An 18,487-nucleotide genomic window follows, 5' to 3' on the forward strand; every position below is an offset into this window, starting at 1 on the left:
CGGAAATTCCACGGCATCACCGAGCTGCTCCTGCTGGGTTCTCATTTCTCAGGGTTTCAATATGGTGGTTTCCTTTGGAAAGGTGTCAGAAATGGCTAGGTTTGGTTTACACGGCAAGAGCAAACAGGAGCCAGAAGATGCAGCACAAGGTTATCTCTTCCTCCGTTTGCCGACCCGGGACAGCAACATCCTCCAGGCCAGCCAGAGCCAGCAACGGCAAGAAACAGCTCTTTTAATAGCCTCGTTAGTCTCACCAAGATGCTGAGGCTTTGGCTTCCAGCAGATAATTAACAATGTGCTCATGAATTAGGAAGACCTGGACCTCTACCAGGACCTACGTGGAGGCAATGGAGCTGCTCTTGGTTCAGAGCTGGAGCAAAGCAATGCCTCGAGGAGCAGCCCAGAGCGATGGGGACGCCGGCTCTCAGGGCTGGGGGAAGTGGTGCCCAGTCCCCTGTGTATCCAACAGCCCCCTAATGCTGGAGCTACCCCACCAGCGCATGTAAAAAGTGCTAGTAAGGTCCCACAGTGCCTCATTTGAATACAATTTACTGCTGCTAATGATGGTGATGGTTATTTCCCCAAGCTAGGAAGTGTTTGGCCCCAAAATGGGCTCCTGGAAGCAATTTCAGATGAGCAATCTGTAATACCGGAGCTGATGGAAGCAATTTGCAACCCATTAGCAGAGATCGGCTGTGAAGATATTTTACATGTCACTCAGCCCAGGTTCAAGGGGGGCTTGAATTTTCCCACTTCTCCCCCAGGATTTCTGGCCTGGATGGGATGGGGTGACAGAAAGTGCTGCAGGGTCAGACACTGCACCAGCCTCACAAAACCCACCGATGTGAAGGGTCAGAGCATCGCTGGGCTCACAGCGCAGGGCTAACGACAGCACCGTCCTCCCAATGAGCAGCCCAACACCAAAGCACTGCCTCCATGGCCCCAGCAGGAAGCAGAAAGGACTTTGTTGCATGCCATATGGGTGGTCTTTTAATTAAATTTCTCACCTTAAATACACAATGCAATTCTGGAGATTGCAGGGCCAAGGCACCCCCGGAGCCCTCACGCTCTGGGAAAGGGAAGCGGCAGTGCCCAGCACCTCCAGCACCCACAGAACTTAATAGACCATTATGAATTAAATTGCCTCCTGTGCAGCAGCTGGGTGGACAGTGCAGATAAAGAGGCAATTTGCAAGCCAGGGCTGCCTCGATGGAGGGAACGATAGCAGGGCATAACCCAAAAAAAAAGCATGGAAAAGCATCTCTTCACTATCCTTGCAAACCCATCCTTGCCCTGGGGATGCTCTTCCAAGAAGCAGGGTGGAAGTTTGTTTCCGTAACAGAGGTGTGCATGGTGGAGGGACAAACATTGCTTGGAAAGTGAGAAAATAGCGCTAGGGCTGGAGTTATCCCTTGGCCCAAGCTCCCGAGGTGTTCCCAAGACACGCCGGTGCCTGCCTGTCTGCTGGAGCCTGCGCTGGGAGGCTCAGCACTGCAGCACCTTGCCTTAATTACTTTTTTCACGCTAATTGGATCTGTGGGCATGCCTGAGGGGAGCCCTGGCTACTGAATCTGAGCTGGGGCTGAGCACCCATTCTGCACAGGAAGGATACAGCTACAGCAGCTCCTCACCACGTCGTCGTCGTCCTCCTCCTCCTCCTCCACCTCCACCTCCTCCTCACACCCCACTGCCCATCACTCCCAGGTCCCAGCCCACCCCTTGGCACCCCGCTACCCTTGGTGCCTGGTGTCTTGCTGTTATCAATTATCACTTGGGGCTAATTGTTAGCTCCTCATCCATCGCACAGCCCTCAGCTGGCCCCGCTGCCTCTCCCAGCAGGAATTAACACAACCCTCACGTGGCTCCCCGGAAAAATAATGCGGAAATGCTGGCGCTCCCCACGCTCCACTCGACTCCAAGGATGCAGCTGCATCCTTCCTGGCCGGGGGCCAGTGGCAAGGAAGTTTCCTCCGACCGCTCGCCTCCTCCCTGGCTCCTGCAGGAAAAGGGTCCCAAGGGGCTCAGGCCCCCTGAGATCCCCAGGAAACACTCTTTGCAGCCAGGGTGGCTCAGAGACGCAGAGCCACTTCACTGGGGTTTCTTGTGCGGTGGAAAGCAAGGGCTTGCAAGTATGTCCACGTGCGCATCCGCTCCGACCTGAAACCCCATCCCTCCCTGCGTGCAGCCTCTCCACTGCCGGTGGATTTACTGTCAATAAAACCACTGCAGAGAATGACTTCTCATCTGGAAGGAGAAAAAAAAAAAGGCAGTGGGGGGAGGAGGAAAAAAACAACCCCTTTTTCAATGTTCTTATCCCTTATCCAAGCAGCACATCCTTCTCCGGGTTTCTCTCTGGAGCCCTAATGGAGAGACGGCTATCAGCAGGCAGTTGTCGGCCAGGCAAGGAGCAATGCCGACTCGCTGCAGAGCGGAGCGGGGAAGGGAACGGCAGAGCTGGTGCCAACTGGAACCGCTAATGCCACTCTCCCAGCCTTGCAGCCACATTTCCAAGCGCTGGTAGGGTTGTCCCTGTGCCCAGCAATGAGCATTGGCTCATGGGGGTGTCCCTGGACCTCATCTCTGTCCCCCCGAGATGTCCCCAAGCAGGTCCCAGTGCAAAACCCCGGGTTCCTGCTTGGGCAAGGACCCAGTTTAGGAGAGGATGCTCCAGGAAGGGACCAAACCAAGAGTGGCCGAGACACAGGATTTGGGGACAGGGTAGGCATGTCTGACCCTGCGATACCCTAAACTGCCCATGGTCCCATTAGCCATGGTTCAGGTGGGGACACGTGCTGGGAAGGCACCTTTGGGCAGGGGGACAGCTTGTGGGGACGCCCCTAGGGTCTGGCTGCCCCTTTCCAACATCACCCTTGTAAACGACGTTGAAACACTTTTCCATTTGACTGCAGTCACCTTACTGGGAGCAGTGGGCAGGCTGCTGGGCAGAGGTCTATGGCAGGGTGCATGTCCCCCAGCTCGGCTCAGGTGATGAGGGCACCCCCCTCTCCCAGGTAGTGATGGGGAGCAGATGGAAGTGACGCAGGAGATGGGGTCGGGGAGGGAGGGGGAAGATGGGTAGTGCTGCCAACCCTCTTGCTCTGCCCTGGGAGGAGGAGAGCACCCTGCACCCAGCACCCCGGGGGGCACCCTGGGGACACTGGCACTTTTCTGATGACTCTGCAAATGGCAGAAGGCAAATAGCTGGGAGAAGGGCAGCACGTCCTGTGTGGGGCAGGAGCCCAGTGCCTCCGGCAGGGTCTTGTCCCCGTCGCAGCGAGCGTCGTGCTGGGGACCATGCAGTGGGCAGAGAGGAGCGGGGCTGCTCCCAATGAGCCCGGGACAGACCCTCAAGGCACCACGGTGCCCCGCTGCCCCCCCCGAGCAGGCGGCCAGGAAGGGCTGGAAGGTGCCCACCATCAGTCCTCCCAAAAAGGACCAACCCGAGGTTGTCTGGGGCCACCCATGGGTGATGCCTGTGATGGTGGTGGAGGCCGTGGCAGGGCAGAGCTGGGTCAGGGATGGCTGGGGGGGTTGGGGGGGGCTCCGGCGGAGCGAGGAGCTGGAGCATCACTGTAAGGCTGGGGGATGGGAGCGGCACACGCAGGCACACGCACACACACATTACCCACATGCACACGCCAGCAGCACCAACAGCCCCTGCCAGAGCCTGCAATCGCTGGAGCGCCCCGCTCCTCCGCCTCTCCCTCCTCCTCCTCCTCCTCCTTCTTCTCCTCCTCCTCCTCCTCGCTGCCCACCGGCCTGCGGCACCCCTCCGCGGCCTCCGGCCCCACCAGCGCACAGACAATGACTTCATGCGGATTATGCATCTGAAGAAATCACCAGCTCCCAGATAGCCACAGGGGGAGGTATCCATGTGTTTGGCAGGGAAGCAGCCTCCTGCTCGCCTTCCTTCTCCCCCTCTTTTCTCCTCGCACCCGGCAGCTGCCTCCTCTCCGGTGATGGTCGCCTCTGGTCCTCCCGCACGGCACTGAGCGAGGCCCCGGTGCATCCCCGCTCCCACGCTTGCACCAAGGTACCGCCGAGGCTATTTTTATTCCCCTTCTTCTTTTCCGGTTCGCCCGCCGCTGCCGGGCTCGGTGCCTCTCGCGCCCTCCGTGCCTGCGCCTCTCCCGCTCCCGTCTTCCCACCCGGCAGCGAGAGGTGGAGGGAGGCTCATCCCAGCCCCGGCACCCGCGTCGCAGCGGCAGAACGAGCCCAGCTCCGGCCGTGGCCGCCGGCCCTGATTCCAGGTTTGCATCCTCGATTCCTTCATCTATTCGTTGATGCGCCGGTGCCATTTGGGGGAGGCAGAGGGGGAGCGGGGAGGGGGGGCAGGTGGGAGGGGTGGGTACTGCAAGGTGCTGGGGGGAGCATGACACCCCAGTCCTGCCATGGGATGGAGAGGGCAGAGAGGAGGTGGGAGGGGAGGAAATGCGAGGCTGCACCCAAATATATATATATGCACACACACATGTATGTATGAACATATATATACACAGACATATGTGTGAATATATATACACACACATATGTGTGAAAATATATATATATACATACATGTATGTGTATGTGTGTAGAAATATGTATATATATATATATATATAGGCCTGGGGGGAAGAGCAGGATGCAGCAAAGCATCTGCCCCGTGCGAGGGCTGCCGGGTGCATCCCTGCGCAGGGATGCCATGGGCCGGGCAGTGGCAGCACCCACGAGGCCACCATGGCACCGAGCACTTATGGGCTCCTTTCTTAGCAGAGTGGCCGCCCCGGGGTGCCAGCACAGACCATGATGGACCTGAAGGTGGATGAGGAGGAGGTGGACAGCGGGCAGCCGGTGAGCATCCAGGCCTTCGCCAGCAGCTCCACCCTCCACGGGCTCTCGCACATCTTCTCATACGAGCGGCTGTCGCTGAAGCGCGTGGTCTGGGCGCTGTGTTTCCTGGGCTCGCTGGCACTGCTCGCCCTCGTCTGCACCAACCGCATCCAGTACTACTTCCTCTACCCCCACGTCACCAAGCTGGATGAGGTGGCGGCCACCAGGCTCACCTTCCCCGCCGTCACCTTCTGCAACCTCAACGAGTTTCGTTTCAGCCGGGTGACCAAGAACGACCTGTACCACGCCGGTGAGCTCCTCGCCCTGCTCAATAACAGGTGGGTACTGGTGCTCGGAGGTGGCCCTAGCTGATGTCTCCATGTGCCAGGGCAAGCGTGTGGCACCAGCCACCTCACCAGCCCCGTGCCATGTGGGGCAGCAAGCACTGGAGAGGTGCACTCCATGACTGGTGTGGGCGGCATCTCCTTAGTCTCCGTGAGGAAGCGGATGCTGAGTTAGTTCAGCTCTGCAGCTGGATGTGGCCGCTGTGTGACACTGCCTGCAGCAGAGAGCGAGGAGCCACCAGGTCCTGCTACTGCTCCTGGGCATGTGGCTTCCATGATGGAGCTGCCCTAGCCAGATGAGGCATGCATGGCTCCTGTCCCTGGTGCACAGCACATGCAGCAGGGCCAGGGTGACCCTGGGATGGCTGTGGGGCAGATCCAACATGCACGGCTCCAACACCATGTCCTGGGTGCCTGACACATGCAACGAGGCCGAGGATGCCAGCAGGTGAAGCCACACACCAGGACCGGAGATCGGTGCCATCCCCTGAGCCATGGGACCCTGCAGGGGTCATGGGCAGCCCCTTGCCCATCCTCCCCAGCCCCATGGCTGGAGCAGCTCCTTGGTCCTGCCAAGCTACTGCCAAGAGCCTGGTGCCAGCAGCCAGGCGCACTCCCTGCCCGTGCCATTTGCCAAGGGGCTTTACCGCTGCCCCTGCTCATGCCCCAGGGAGGGCTTTGCAGCCACGAGAGTGGGGGCTGAGACCCAGCACACTCAGCCCACATCCCAGTGAGGCCACTGCCTGCAGCTGTGATGCCACCAAGGGCACAGGCCAGGCTTCTAGGCTGACCTCAACCAGGGCTGGTGCTGCAGGACCAGCTCTGGGGCAAGTGGGACGGGTTTGGTGCATGGACACTGCCACTGCCCAGCTTCTCCTCCTCACCCTCACCATCCTTCTGCCATCTCTCATGTGCCTCTGGGCCACGTTGTGCTGTTGAATATCCTGAAAGTGCCACATGCAAAGTGTCTGGGACTTTGTTGAGGCCACACTGGGGTCAGGGCAGGAGTAGCTCGTGTGAAGCCCAAATGGCTTTTGCTGTTGGGAGCAGTTGCCATGATCGGGCCTGAGCTTCTGCCTGCTCTTTCCCGTAAGATACGAGATCCCAGACACTCAGACCGCTGACGAGAAGCAGCTGGAAATCCTGCAGGACAAGGCGAACTTCCGAAACTTCAAGCCCAAACCTTTCAACATGCTGGAGTTTTATGACCGGGCTGGCCATGACATCCGGGAGATGCTGCTGTCCTGCTTCTTCCGTGGGGAGCAATGCACCCCTGAAGACTTCAAAGTGGTGAGTGCCCGCGCAGCCCCGGCCCAATGCCACATTTCCTCAATGCAAGGAGGGTGTTTGTCTGCCTGTAGCCGCTCCTACCTCCTTTCAGCTTGGAAAGGACCAGCAGCATCTTCATTAAGGGGATGCCAGGGGATGCTGCTGGGTTTTGGAGGTCCAGGTGCTCCCCAGGAGCTGCTCAGTGCGGCTGCACGGGGTACTCCCATGCGGTCAAAGCTCCCCAGGATCTCCTGGGCTCTGCAAAGCAGGGTTGTGCGTGCTGGGCTGGAAACCTCACGCTGGGAACTGCCTCGCAGTGAGATGGCACCAGTGGAAACGCAGGGAGAGCCATGGCGATGGCCGGTGGGGACCTATGGGAGCCCCACAGTCCCTGGGGGAGGCAGGTCCCGGTGGCACGGTACAGCGTTGTGCCCCACCACAGAGGTTGCATCTCATGCTGGTGCACGGATCCAGTGGACAATAAAGCCTTTATCCCCCTGCGCTTGCCTCTCCCCCATCCAGCTGGGAATTAAACAGTGCCGGCTATTCGGGTGCTGCCTAATAAATTTGGCAGCCAGGGTGGCTGTTCCTGAGCCGGCTCCAGCATGGAGCGTGTGGGTCTGCACTGTTCGGGGTCCCCATCCTCATCCCCAGCTGAGGGGTGTCCCACTTGTATGCCACACCAAGTGAGTACGAAGCCACCGAGCATGCCGAGGCCCTGGCTGGGCATCCGCGGGGCTGCTGCCTGGGTCCTGGCATAATTCGGGTGATTTTAGTCATCTGCATTAAATTCCCTTGACAGGCTCTTTACATAGAGCAGTTCTCTGTTGTCAACCATGAGGCGTTGTGTTAAATGGAGGCAAGTTGCAGCCCGGAGGGGGCTGGATCCTCTCCAGCCAGGGCTGGTGAGCGGGGCCGGTCCCAGTGTGCCTGTAGCCACCCGCCGGTTTTGACGTCGGGCTCTTCCCAATGCATGGTCGTGTTTTTTGCGCCGAAGCATCCTCAGGAGCTGTGATCTCGGCTCCCTACCTTCATCTGTCAGGGCCCAAATACCCTGCTCTCTGCATCCCCTCCAATGGCAAAAGCAAAATAGACTCACAGCTGGTTTGTTATTCCTGCCTGGATTATTCCTTGCAAGCAGGTTGGGATGATTTAATAGATTTGATTAGAAAAAGCTGGCTCTGTGCTATATTTATGTTGCTCTTTGGATTCCCCTTGCAGCCTTGCCCAGGCAGGTCTGTGCATGGCGGGGCTGGGGACGGTGCTGCCTGTGCCCGGGGTCCCAGCAGCCCCCCCGGTCTCACTGAGCTGTTCAGGAAACCTTTGCCCCGTCCCTGCGTGGGGGTCCTGGGGCTCATGGAAGCCTTTGGAGGGATTTGTTTGATGGGTTAATTCCTGCCGCCTCACCACTCCCAGTTTGGACCAGTCTGCCTGGGCTGAGCTGGGCTCCGCGATGCTCTGGGCCTGGTGGCCCTGGTCGGGGCTGGTGGGTGCCGGGGTCCATCACCCAGTGAGGCACCACCATCCCCCCAGCCCGAGCTGCCCCGATGGGGGTCCCCCCGCCCTGGGCAGGCGCTGTCTTCACTTCTGTGTTTCGGGAAGCCCCTTGCACCGTCCAGGCAGTGGGATGCCCCAAGCGGGTGCTTTTGCAGCCAGTGCTGCCCTTCTCCTCCTGCTGATAGAGAGGAGATGCCGTGTCTGGAGGGGGGATTTGCCAGGGAGGATTTTTGGGTTGCCCAGACCCCACAGGCCAGGGGGAGCTGCCTGAGTGCAGGCAGGGATGCGTGTCGGTCCTCTCCCTGCACCTCTCCCCTTTGCAGCCATTTAAGTTGGGTGCAGTGGCCCGTGGGGAAAGCCGGGGGGCCATGGGGACGGCATGGGGGCAAGCGGCCGCCGGGGCGATGCTGGCTGCATGCTGATGCCAGCCGGCGCAGGAGGCGACGGGAAGAACCACGGCTCTGCCGCCAGCACCACGGCCCCAACGCGCCGCGGCTCCCGCGTTATCTGTCCCCGGCAGAAGGGAGGGCTCGGGGGAGACGCGGCGAATGCAAATGAGGGGTTGCCGTAACTGAAATATCCGGGGTGACAATAAGGTGGCAGGAGCTGCCCCCTGCCCGTGTCCCCCACCTCGCAGTGCCGGATGGAGGGGGGAGCATTGTTGGGGTCAGCCACAGCAGCCCAGGCACCCCCGAGTGCTGGATGCACTGTCTGTGTGCCCGCCATCATGCACCCACCCAGGAGCACCCTGGGGGGCTGGGTCTCAGCCCCCCCACCCCAGCGCACGGCATTGCTCTGCAGCCAGGACAGGATCCCCTGGCAGATGGGGCTCATGCTGGATGCCGTGGGGAAGCCCATCCTGGGATTATACGGGTTTTTCCCACCTCCTCTTTCATCCTGTGTCATCATCAGGACACAACAGGGGGTCCCTGGCATTGTTCATCCCCCTCCATCTCCACCCACCACAGGGGCTGGGGCCTCCCCAGCAGCAGCCGCGTGCAGGATGCAGAGGTGCTCCAGGGACAGAGGTGAAGCTGGCCAGGTTCAGACTTGGGGGATTCAACCCTCAAAGAAGACCCAGGGGGAAACAATTGGCCACCCCAGCTCTGCCCTGACCCTTTACAGCCCCTCCAGCACCGTGGAGGTGTCTGGCACCCACCAGAGCTCCCCCACCGCAGCAGTCCAGGATGGGGAGGAGGACACACAGGGCAGTGCAGCCATCTCCTTCCCCAAACCCAAAATCCTGGCACGGCCTTAAAGCCCAGAGGGGAAAACACAAGGCTGAGGGGCAAGTCCTGACCCCCCTTAGGGCTGGTGCCCTGAGGGGCACAGGCTGAGGATGTCCCCATCACCGGGGCTGTGCCCAGAGCCTCGTGCTCACAGGGCCACGCATGGGGTGGGCAGGGGGCGGCCACCTGGTTCTCCTTTGTGGGGAGGGGGAAATCACACCTTTACGTTTTGGGGTTGCGCTCCCCGATGTGCTCATTAGCAGCAGAGATCAATGTTTCACGCTTGCTACTTCATTATTTATAAGTTCAAGCCCTCGCTCCTCTGCGGGAATGCACAGCCCCATCAGTTCCCAGCTTGCGTTTCCTCTCCCTCCCTGTGCCGGCAAAGAGCCCCTGGAGCCCTGCTCATCCCCTGTGGATCTGCTCCTCTCCCAGCAAGGAAAAAGCCCAGGAGTCCTGTCCCTGGGCTCTAAACCCCATTATTTTTCTTTCCAGCCCAGGGAAAAAGCAGAAACCCAGAGGATAAGCTTCCTTTCTACGTCCCAGTATGGCCTGTGGGATGGGAATTGGGGCTGCCCCATGTAAAACCAGCGTTAAACCTCAGGACGGTGCCCTGAGCTCATGAGGCCCCTTTTCAGGGGTCGGTGCAGCCAGGGGCGATGCCGTGCCTGGGGCGGTGCAATGTGCATTTGCAGCTTTTCCCTCTGACACCCCGTGAGCCCGTCCCGGGGGAGAGCCATGTCCCCAACTCCTTGTCACTGTCCTGCTTCAGGGCACGGTGGCTGAGCCTGGCCTGGGAGCCCTGGGGCAGAGCGCACGGGACATCCTCGATAAACTGCAGAGAATTAAGACCTCTGGACCTTTTCCATGAGGCTCCGGGGCTGAGCTGGAACTAGGGAGAATTGAGTTTGACATGGAGATCATGCCGCTGCCTCTTTCATTGGATTCTGCATCCTCTGCCCTGGAAATAGCAAGTGCACGGCAGAAGAGCAAGGGAGGGAACAGGGAAGGTCTGGAGCAGCCCCAGCGAACCCTGACCACACTCCTCCTCTCCTCCTTCCTCCCATCCCCGGAGCAATGCGGGAGCTGCTGTGATGGAGAACAGAGCAGCATCTTGTATCCCACTGCACCCTGCTGAGCCTCCCCAGTGCCCCTCGGAACCCCACTGCACCTTGGAGAACCCCACTGGACCCCACCAGATCCTGCCATGCCTCTCTACACCCCGCTGTGCCCCCTGTACCCTGCTAAACCCCATAGCATGTCTCTCTGGACCCCCAAAGCCCATCTGCACCCCTCTGAACCCCCTGCTTAGCCCACATCACTCCAGCCGGGGTGCGCTGGGGTCACCTCCTGCCTCCTCAGCAGCAGCGTGGCTTTTCCCCCTGCAAATACCCCTCATGTCATCAAAATCCGCCCCATTGATGGGTGCCGGGGTGTCCTCCAGCCCCCGTGGGAGCTCGGAGGGAGGGGTGCAATGGGGCACGCTGCTGGTCTCAGGGTGGTCAACCAGGGAGTGCTGCTGGTCTCCCTGCTCTGCCTTGACCCTCAGCCCCACGGGACCCATACCCCAGCACCCACGGAGGGACCCAGGCGTCCGGCCCATGGCTCCCCATGGCCCCGCTCGGAGCTGCAGCAGTCACAAGCCCAGGAGCCCCACGGCGAGCGGAGCTCCCCCGCGGCGCAGCGTTAGTGGATAATCATAGAGCTGGAGTGAAAAGCATCTCCAACACAGCTGGAGAGACCGGGCGCGGGAATTGCTGATACCCAGATATTTCCTGAAGCTTTAGACAGTTAATAAACAAACCTCCTGGGTCCATCTGGCTCTGGAAAAAACAACTTGGGGACCAAGTGTGAGTGGCAGGGACGGCCACTGGCCCCAGATAACGTCGTCCTCCTGGTTTGGGGCCGATCCCCGGCAGCACGCTGAGCCCCAGCGGCTCCCACCACGGTGCCCAGTGGAGCCGGCACATTTACAAATTCTGTAACACATTCAAGTGATTTATGTAAATCACTTTTTAAAGTGGCACATGGGCTCCTAAATAACTTATAAGCGTTTGAAACTGCTCGCATGTATCTGTTATTTCTGAGCGGCGATTCACCTCCGGCATCCCGGTGGTGCTCCCCAGGGCCGGGATCACCCTCCGCCTCAGCCCCTCTCTGCTGTCGAACAGCAGCATCATTTGACCCCAGAGGTGGCTTCATTTTCCAGACAAACGGAGCAAACCCAGAGGGGCATGGGCTGCCTGGTGCAAAATAATTGGAGGTGATGGAGCAGAGGAGCAGCCAGGCGTGGGACCGCTGCCGCGGACGGGACCGGAGCCTTTTGCTGGTGGTGACTCGGCTCTCCTGGGAAGCACAGCGGGTCGGGAGCACCCCGACTCCGTCAGCTCATCTGCAGCTCGGAGACTTTCAAGTATCATGGTATTTTGCTCAAAGCAAATCATCCAGAAAGCAGCCGTGAGCCGTTTAGCCCTCGGGCGCGGAGCAGAGACGCCGGCGAGTGTTGCTCCTTGGCTGCCTCCTTTCCCTAGCTCCATCCAAGCTCTTCCAGACCCGGCTGCCCACAGGGTGCAGGCGGGAGGACTGGGGATCCCTCGGCTGCTCGTGGCTTTTTCACCCCATGCTGGCACTCACGTGGAGACGGCAACTCTGCCTGTGAAGCTGGTTGCATTTCACACTCATTCTGCAGCGGGACAGTGACGCCGCCGTGCGACCCCCGTGCTGTCGCTGCATGGGAGCAGGGCCACCAAGCCCACCGTGGTCTTGGCTGAGCTGGTGCAGAAGAGGGTCAGGAACAAGGGGGCCAAGGACATCGGCGCTGGGCCCGGCCTGGCGGGAGGCCGACGCGTGCCTGTGCCTCGCAGCCGCTTCATTAGCAGCTCTGCAACAGAGCAGGGAAATCATTTAGCGCCTCCAACATCTAAGCACTGAACAACATCGCTCCCACCCACCCCGGCAGGCGATTAGGAGAGGAGAGAGAAGGGCGAGGGGGGGGATTCTGCCCCTCTGCTCCGCTCTGGGGAGACCCCCCCGCCCAGTGCTGCCTCCAGCTCTGGGGCCACCAACATCAGGACATGGACCTGTTGGAGCGGGGCCAGAGGAGGCCCCGGAGATGCTGGGAGGGCTGGAGCCCCTCTGCTGGGAGGACAGGCTGAGAGAGTTGGGGGGTTCAGCCTGGAGAAGAGAAGGCTCCGGGGAGACCTTGGAGACCCTTCCAGTCCCTAAAGGGGCTCCAGGAAAGCTGGGGAGGGACTCTGGATCAGAGAGGGGGGCCATAGGATGAAGAGTAATTGCTTCAAACTGGAAGAGGATAGATTTACATGAGATCTCAGGAAGAAATTTTTCACTCTGAGGGTGGTGAGAGCCTGGCCCAGGTTGCCCAGAGAAGCTGTGGCTGCCCCATCCCTGGAGGGGTTCAAGGCCAGGTTGGAGGGGGCTTGGAGCAACCTGGTCTGGTGGGAGGTGTCCCTGCCCAGGGCAGGGGGTGGCACTGGATGGCCTTCAAGGTCTCTTCCACCCCAAACCATTCTATAATTCTATGACACGCAGGATGAGGACCAGGCCCAGCTGGGGTCATTTAGTCCCTGGCCCTGCCCAGGGGCAGCATCCAGCCCCAGCAGCATGGCCAGAGTCCCGGTGCACAGCAGCACAGCCGTGCTCTGAACACCCAGAGGTGTCATGCCAAGAGTTTGGAGCGGCTCCGATGCACCTCAGGCCATTCCTGCTCCTCTTGCGATGCCTTTGCACATAAAGAATCATTAACAAATGAATTATTAATTATTAATAAGCTTTAATGGTGTCTGTGGCTGCTGGAAGAGATGAGGAGACCTTCGAGTGCTATCCGGCTGCAATGGGGACAAGGGTGTCACAGCTGGGGACAGGGTACCCTGGGCACGTGTGTTTCATGGACACCAGCTCCCAAGGGAGCCACAGGCTGGAAATGCAGCCCTGGACCACCAGAATGTGGGATTTTTCTGAATTGTTCTCATTTAGTCTCCCTTTGGTCTTTATCCGGAGCAGCCGTGAGGCACATGGCGCCTTTGCTGACAGTGAGTATTTCAAAGAATCTGCCCAGGAAACCTCCCGGTGCCACCTTCCCTCCCCCCAATATCAAGTGGGGGGACGCCGGGGCAGAGGGGGACAGGTCCCCTGAGCATGTGGAGCCGTGCAGGAGGCAGAGATCTCCACAGGGAGATCCGGGAAATTAACTGTCTCGCGGCCTTTTGCCTTGGTTTTAATTTATCTGGCTTTTTATAGACGCCTTTGTTTTATTGCCTGCAGAGAGTTTGGCCGGAGCCGGGGCTCTCTAAGCAGCAGGCATCACTGCAATTCCCGAAACAACCATGACTCAAGGAGCTCCTCACCATCTCAGCTCTTATTTATTTATACAAGCCCCGACACTTGGATAGTATAACCTTTTATTTATTTTTTTGAACTTTTTTCTTTTTTTTGGTGCTGTATGGAGGGTTTGGTGCATCCGCGTCCAGGCTCTTACCATAAGGACAGAGACGGGGTGCGGGACGGCGCTGGGGCAGGGTGCTCCCCGCTCTCCCTCTGATTTATTGGGGATTTTAAGCCCCTTTCTCCTTGCTCTCCTGGCAGTCCCAGAGCCCGGCTGAACGACGGGGAGACCCATCAAGAGCAGTCACACGCTGGGGCTGCGTATCCACCCTGCTTGGATTAGATTAGATTTGAAAACCGTGATGCGTGCAGAGCCAGAGCGAGCGAACGCAGCAAGAAAACCAGATAGGAGTACAATTCCCACCACCACCACCAATAAAACCGTCGGCTTGAATCTGCTTGCACAAACTGTCTGAGCAATTGTGAAGGATGTTGGAAAAAATTGCAACCTGCTTATGGGTAATTCGTGATCGGCAGGAAACATGGAAAAGCACTGGGATAAGTGTCCGCACAGGATAATCCCAGCCGCCTGGGAATTAGCATCACCTCGGCAGCATCCTCCTCATCCCGGCAGGGCAGGAGCCAGCACAGCCCCGGTGACCCCCCCACGGCACAAGGGGACACCGCCAGTGGGTAAATCACCCAGAAAGCTCTCAGCGTTACAAACTATTTCAATTATAGGAGCGTAAATAGATCCCCGACAAGAAGGATAAGGTGGTGTGGGAGCTGTCACAGGGGTTGCGCAGCGAAGGGCCCGGCCGCAGGTACGCACTTGACCGCCCATGGAGCTGGGGGGGGCGTCCTGACTGAGCCCCCCAGGGATCTCGAGCCAGCGGGGCTGCAGGTGACCTCTGTGCCCGGGACAGCAGCGCCAGCACCCGGCTGGGCTGGCTGGGAAGTGCTTGGCAGTGCTGGACCAGGGAAGCTTTGAAAGATTAATGGAGTTTAAATGGAAGCTTTTGGAGAGGAGATAAAGCTCGTCTGATATGAAATCATATGAAACAATGGGAGCCAGGGAGGCCCCGGGTCCATAATGAAGTCCACTTAGCGCATTACTCACCATAATGTGCTTTTTATTAAAGTCCTGAGCTGCAGATGCCGTGTCTGCAGCCGATAACCCGGGGCAGGATGGCACAGGGACCTGGAGCACCCGGTCCCTCCACCCTGAGCCCTGCCACCAAAAGCAGCCGGGACGGAGCGTGACAGCCCTGCCCAGTCCCAAAAAGGCACCTTTGGTTTCCCATCCCCAGTGCAAGCCAGGGATGGGGCTCCCCAGCACCGCAGCATCACTGGTCCCCACGGCTGGGGCTGGGCTGCCTGGGGCCGCGGGGACAGGGTGGAGAGGAGGCGGAGGTGGGGAATAATACAGAGGAAAAACTCCTTTTTAATCATCAATTTTTCTGCATTAGAATGTGACATGCTAATCCACTGTGAAGCGTCTAATCTGGAGGATAAAGGGCCGGATAACACAAGCTGCGCCCGGCTTGGCTGGCGGAGCGAGCGGAGGCAAGGTGGCAGCATCTGATAAGGGGTGGCAGAATTAGTCCCGGCAGAGATCCCAGCCACCCGGGTGATCCCACCTTGCTCGGCTGCCCCGGCTCTGCCTCTCACTGGGGTCGGGGACAGGATCTGTGGCTGCGGAGCCGTCCCGAAGCAGCTCATCCTGCCCCGAGCGGCGATGGAGGCACTGCAGGTGCCACCACCACCGTCTTGGCAGCTCCGGGAGCTGCAAAGCACCTTCATGGTGCCAAGGCACACCGTAAATCTGATTTTCCTCCCATCCAATGCAATGCACCCAGCTGTAGGCTGCCCATCTGCCCCACCAGATATCCATCCCACAAATCCTGCTCCCAGTTGCACCCCATCTCATCCCTCCCCACCAGCAGCTCCGACCTCTGGGCTCGGCGCAGGCAGCTCAGCCACGGCTCAGCCGGTCCTTGCCAGGGACAGGCAGAGCCCAGTTACAAAACCAAGAGGGTCCAGCTCCCCGGGCGCTTTCTGCGACAGCCTCCCCAGGGCCGGGCTGCCGCTTGCAGGCCTGGGATAACAGAGCTTGCAATGTTGTTTTCTCCTCGCCTCCTCGGGGACTGGTTTATCTCTATGAATAACTCCATCCCGGCTTTGATCTCCTCTGCCATTAAAGCGTGACAGGCTGTGAAATGTGCTGTTGCTGCCGTCAAATCCCCCTCCTGCTTCCCCCCCTGCCGCCTCCGTGCTCCCCCGCTCCGGGGAACCTCCTTTCCCGGGCCCGTGACGAGCTGCAGAGCAGCGAGCGGGGCCGAACCACCCCAGGACAGTGGCCAAACACTATGCCGGAGCCAGGAAAAACCAGGCTCCTTTCACCATCCCGCGTCCCTCGCTGTGGTAGGGGAGGGCATCGAGCATCCCTGGACCACAGCAGTGGGTCAGGGTGTGGTGGCATCATCCCAGCACGCGCCGCCACGGGGGCTGATGTCACGGCTAATTATAGCATCCCCCATCCCTCTCCCCCACCAAAGCTTTACCTGAGAGAGGGTAAAAATAACTCCCGGCGAGGGAGGAGCTGGAACGAGCCCAAAGACTCCTCCAGCATCTCCAAAAAACTTGCACGAACCAGGACAGCACCCCCCTGCCTGCAACATGGGGACACGGCCACGGTTTGTCCCCAGTCGTGGGGTCAGGACTCACTCCCCAGGCACCGGTGCCACCGTGCTCCTGGCTGTGACTGTCCCCGGTCACCTTCACCCCAGCTCGAGTGTCAATGCTGGGACAGGCAGTGGTAACCGGAGCTGGGGCAGTGCTCATCCTCACCGCTGCTGGGAACCAGCCCCAGCGCTCTCCGCAAGCTGTTTAAGCTGAGCAAGGCAGGTTAATGGCCCCAACCGATGATGGAGTGTTTTCATTACAGCATCTCCCTCTCCCTGATGCAATTGTTCCCAAGAAGACACATGAAACCTCCTGCTGCCATAGGATCAGATCTGCCCCTCGCTCACACCGTCAGGGACTGTCCCACAGGGCCCTGGGCAGCACCACTCGCCTCTCGGTGCCCTGCCAGGGCTAAACAAACCCCTTCAGCCCTCTCTTCCATTTTCCTTCTTCCCCCCTACAGACACTGCACAGAAACTCTCTGTCCCAGAGCTGGGGAACACCAGAAATCCCACTCCCAGAAGTCCCAAGCGAGTCGTACCTGCTCACTCCCTGCCAAAAGCATCCTCTGTGTGTGATGAGCCCAGCTTGCTCCCAGCTTGCCCCCACAGGGCTGAGCCAGCCCAGTGGCCCCAGACAAACCCCAGATGAAGCCCTGATGCCTTTACAGCCCAGCCCTGCCCACGGCACAGCTGCAGCTCATCTCTGTCAAAGGCAAAGGTGACCTGGTCCCCATGGCATGGTGGCTCCCAGCCACCCAATCCGCCTCCCTGGTCCCATTTCCCAGGATGAGTTTCCAGCTCAGACTCTGGGTTGCTCCCAGAATGTGCAGCCTTGCTCTCAGCTTTATGAAATTTCATCCCATGGTTCTGGCGCTTGTCCCCAAGGTCACCCACCCTTTCTCCTGGGTGCTGACAGTGTCCCCAGCTTTGTGCCAACTGCCATCGTCCCTCTTACACAAGGGCCCTTTGGGAATATTGAGCTTGGGGATCCCCAGGATGGCCCCTCAAGGGACAACCCGCTGTCGCATCATCGGTCATCGTCTTGGCTGAGACTGCCCTGGCAGGGATCCCCAGCGCACATCCTGCCCATTACACCAGCACCACTTGCTCAGGAAGAGCAGATAACGTTGCACTGGTATCAGCTCAGATTTGTACAAGTTTCCTGGTTGTATTGGTCCCCAGGTTTGGTGGTGCCCGTGTCCATGAGCCGGGACGTGCTCAGGGACCAGGGGTCCTGTGGTGTGTGCGGGGAAGGAGACAGAGCAGCTGAACCGATGGGCTGGGGTGTGCTCATCGCAGCCGGACATCGGCCAAAACCTGCCGACCAGCTCTTGCGCATTGAAGCACTGCCGTATTTAGATGCTCCCCTCCCTTTGGGCCAGCGGTGGCGGCTGTGGTGCTGGGATGGGGCTGGAGATTGCTCTGTGGTCGCATTGGATGCTTTTATGAAGTGCTGAGTGCAGGAAAAAAGCAAACCACAAGAAGGGGCTGTGCTGCTGCAGGGCTGCAGGGAGGAGATGCCTCTGCTCCCAGCCGCCAGCTCCATCCTACCACCCCACCTCGGGGCTGCCTCCACGGGGACCCCCAGTCCCAGCTCAGCTGCGCGAGGCCTGGACGCCGTCCCCAGGGGAAGCGGTGGCTCCCCATGCCCCATGGGGATCCAAAGCACGAGGCAACACCCTGCACGCTGGCTGGGACCCGCAGAAGGAGTCACCATGGCAGTGCCCAAATCCTGCCAAAACCAGCCCTGGTTTGGAGGAGGATGGACCTCACGCCACTCCAGACATCATCTACCTCACTGCCCCGGCACGGGGAGATGAGCCCCCAGGGACAGGTGCTGCCGGTGCAGGATGAGCACCGTGAGAGCGTCCTTCTGCCCCTGCTGGCACCACCAGGGCAGACGCTGCAGCATGAGGGTGTCACAGGCGTTTTGGGAAAACCTCTGGCTCCGGTTGCCCTGATGAAGAGCTTGTGAGCTTGGCATATGGCGGCTCCGGAAACAGCCCGGCAGCCGGCAGGGAGGGCCTGGCTGGAGCAGCCGGTCGGGCTGCCAGGGCCGCGCTCCCCACAGCGAGGATGGAGGATGCGGTGCAGATACACACACACCGGGGGCCTGCACACACAACCATGGACACCCATGTTTGACGGAGCCGGCAGCCCCTCAGGAACCCCAGGCAGCACCGGGACCTGCCAACACATCGGTGCTCCTGGAGCCGGCGATGTCTCTGCTCCGTCCTGCATCCGCAGCTGGCCGGTCCCGGGGGACCTGGGGAGCCCGCAGAACCGCCCCTCGCTCCTCCTCTCCTCC

General features: G+C 59.7%; 1 protein-coding gene across 1 annotated transcript in view; it reads left to right on the forward strand.

The window, feature by feature from the left end:
• Positions 1-4,785: 4,785 nt before the first annotated feature.
• ASIC1 (acid sensing ion channel subunit 1) overlaps positions 4,786-18,487 on the forward strand; it is a 17,278-nt gene continuing 3,576 nt past the window's right edge. Inside the window, exons 1-2 of the mRNA XM_074164937.1 lie at positions 4,786-5,150; positions 6,251-6,446. Of these exons, the coding sequence (XP_074021038.1) occupies positions 4,786-5,150; positions 6,251-6,446 (561 nt within the window). The remainder of the gene's footprint in view (positions 5,151-6,250; positions 6,447-18,487) is intronic.

Source organism: Numenius arquata, chromosome 29, assembly GCF_964106895.1.
Source record: "Numenius arquata chromosome 29, bNumArq3.hap1.1, whole genome shotgun sequence".
Taxonomy (NCBI): domain Eukaryota; kingdom Metazoa; phylum Chordata; class Aves; order Charadriiformes; family Scolopacidae; genus Numenius; species Numenius arquata.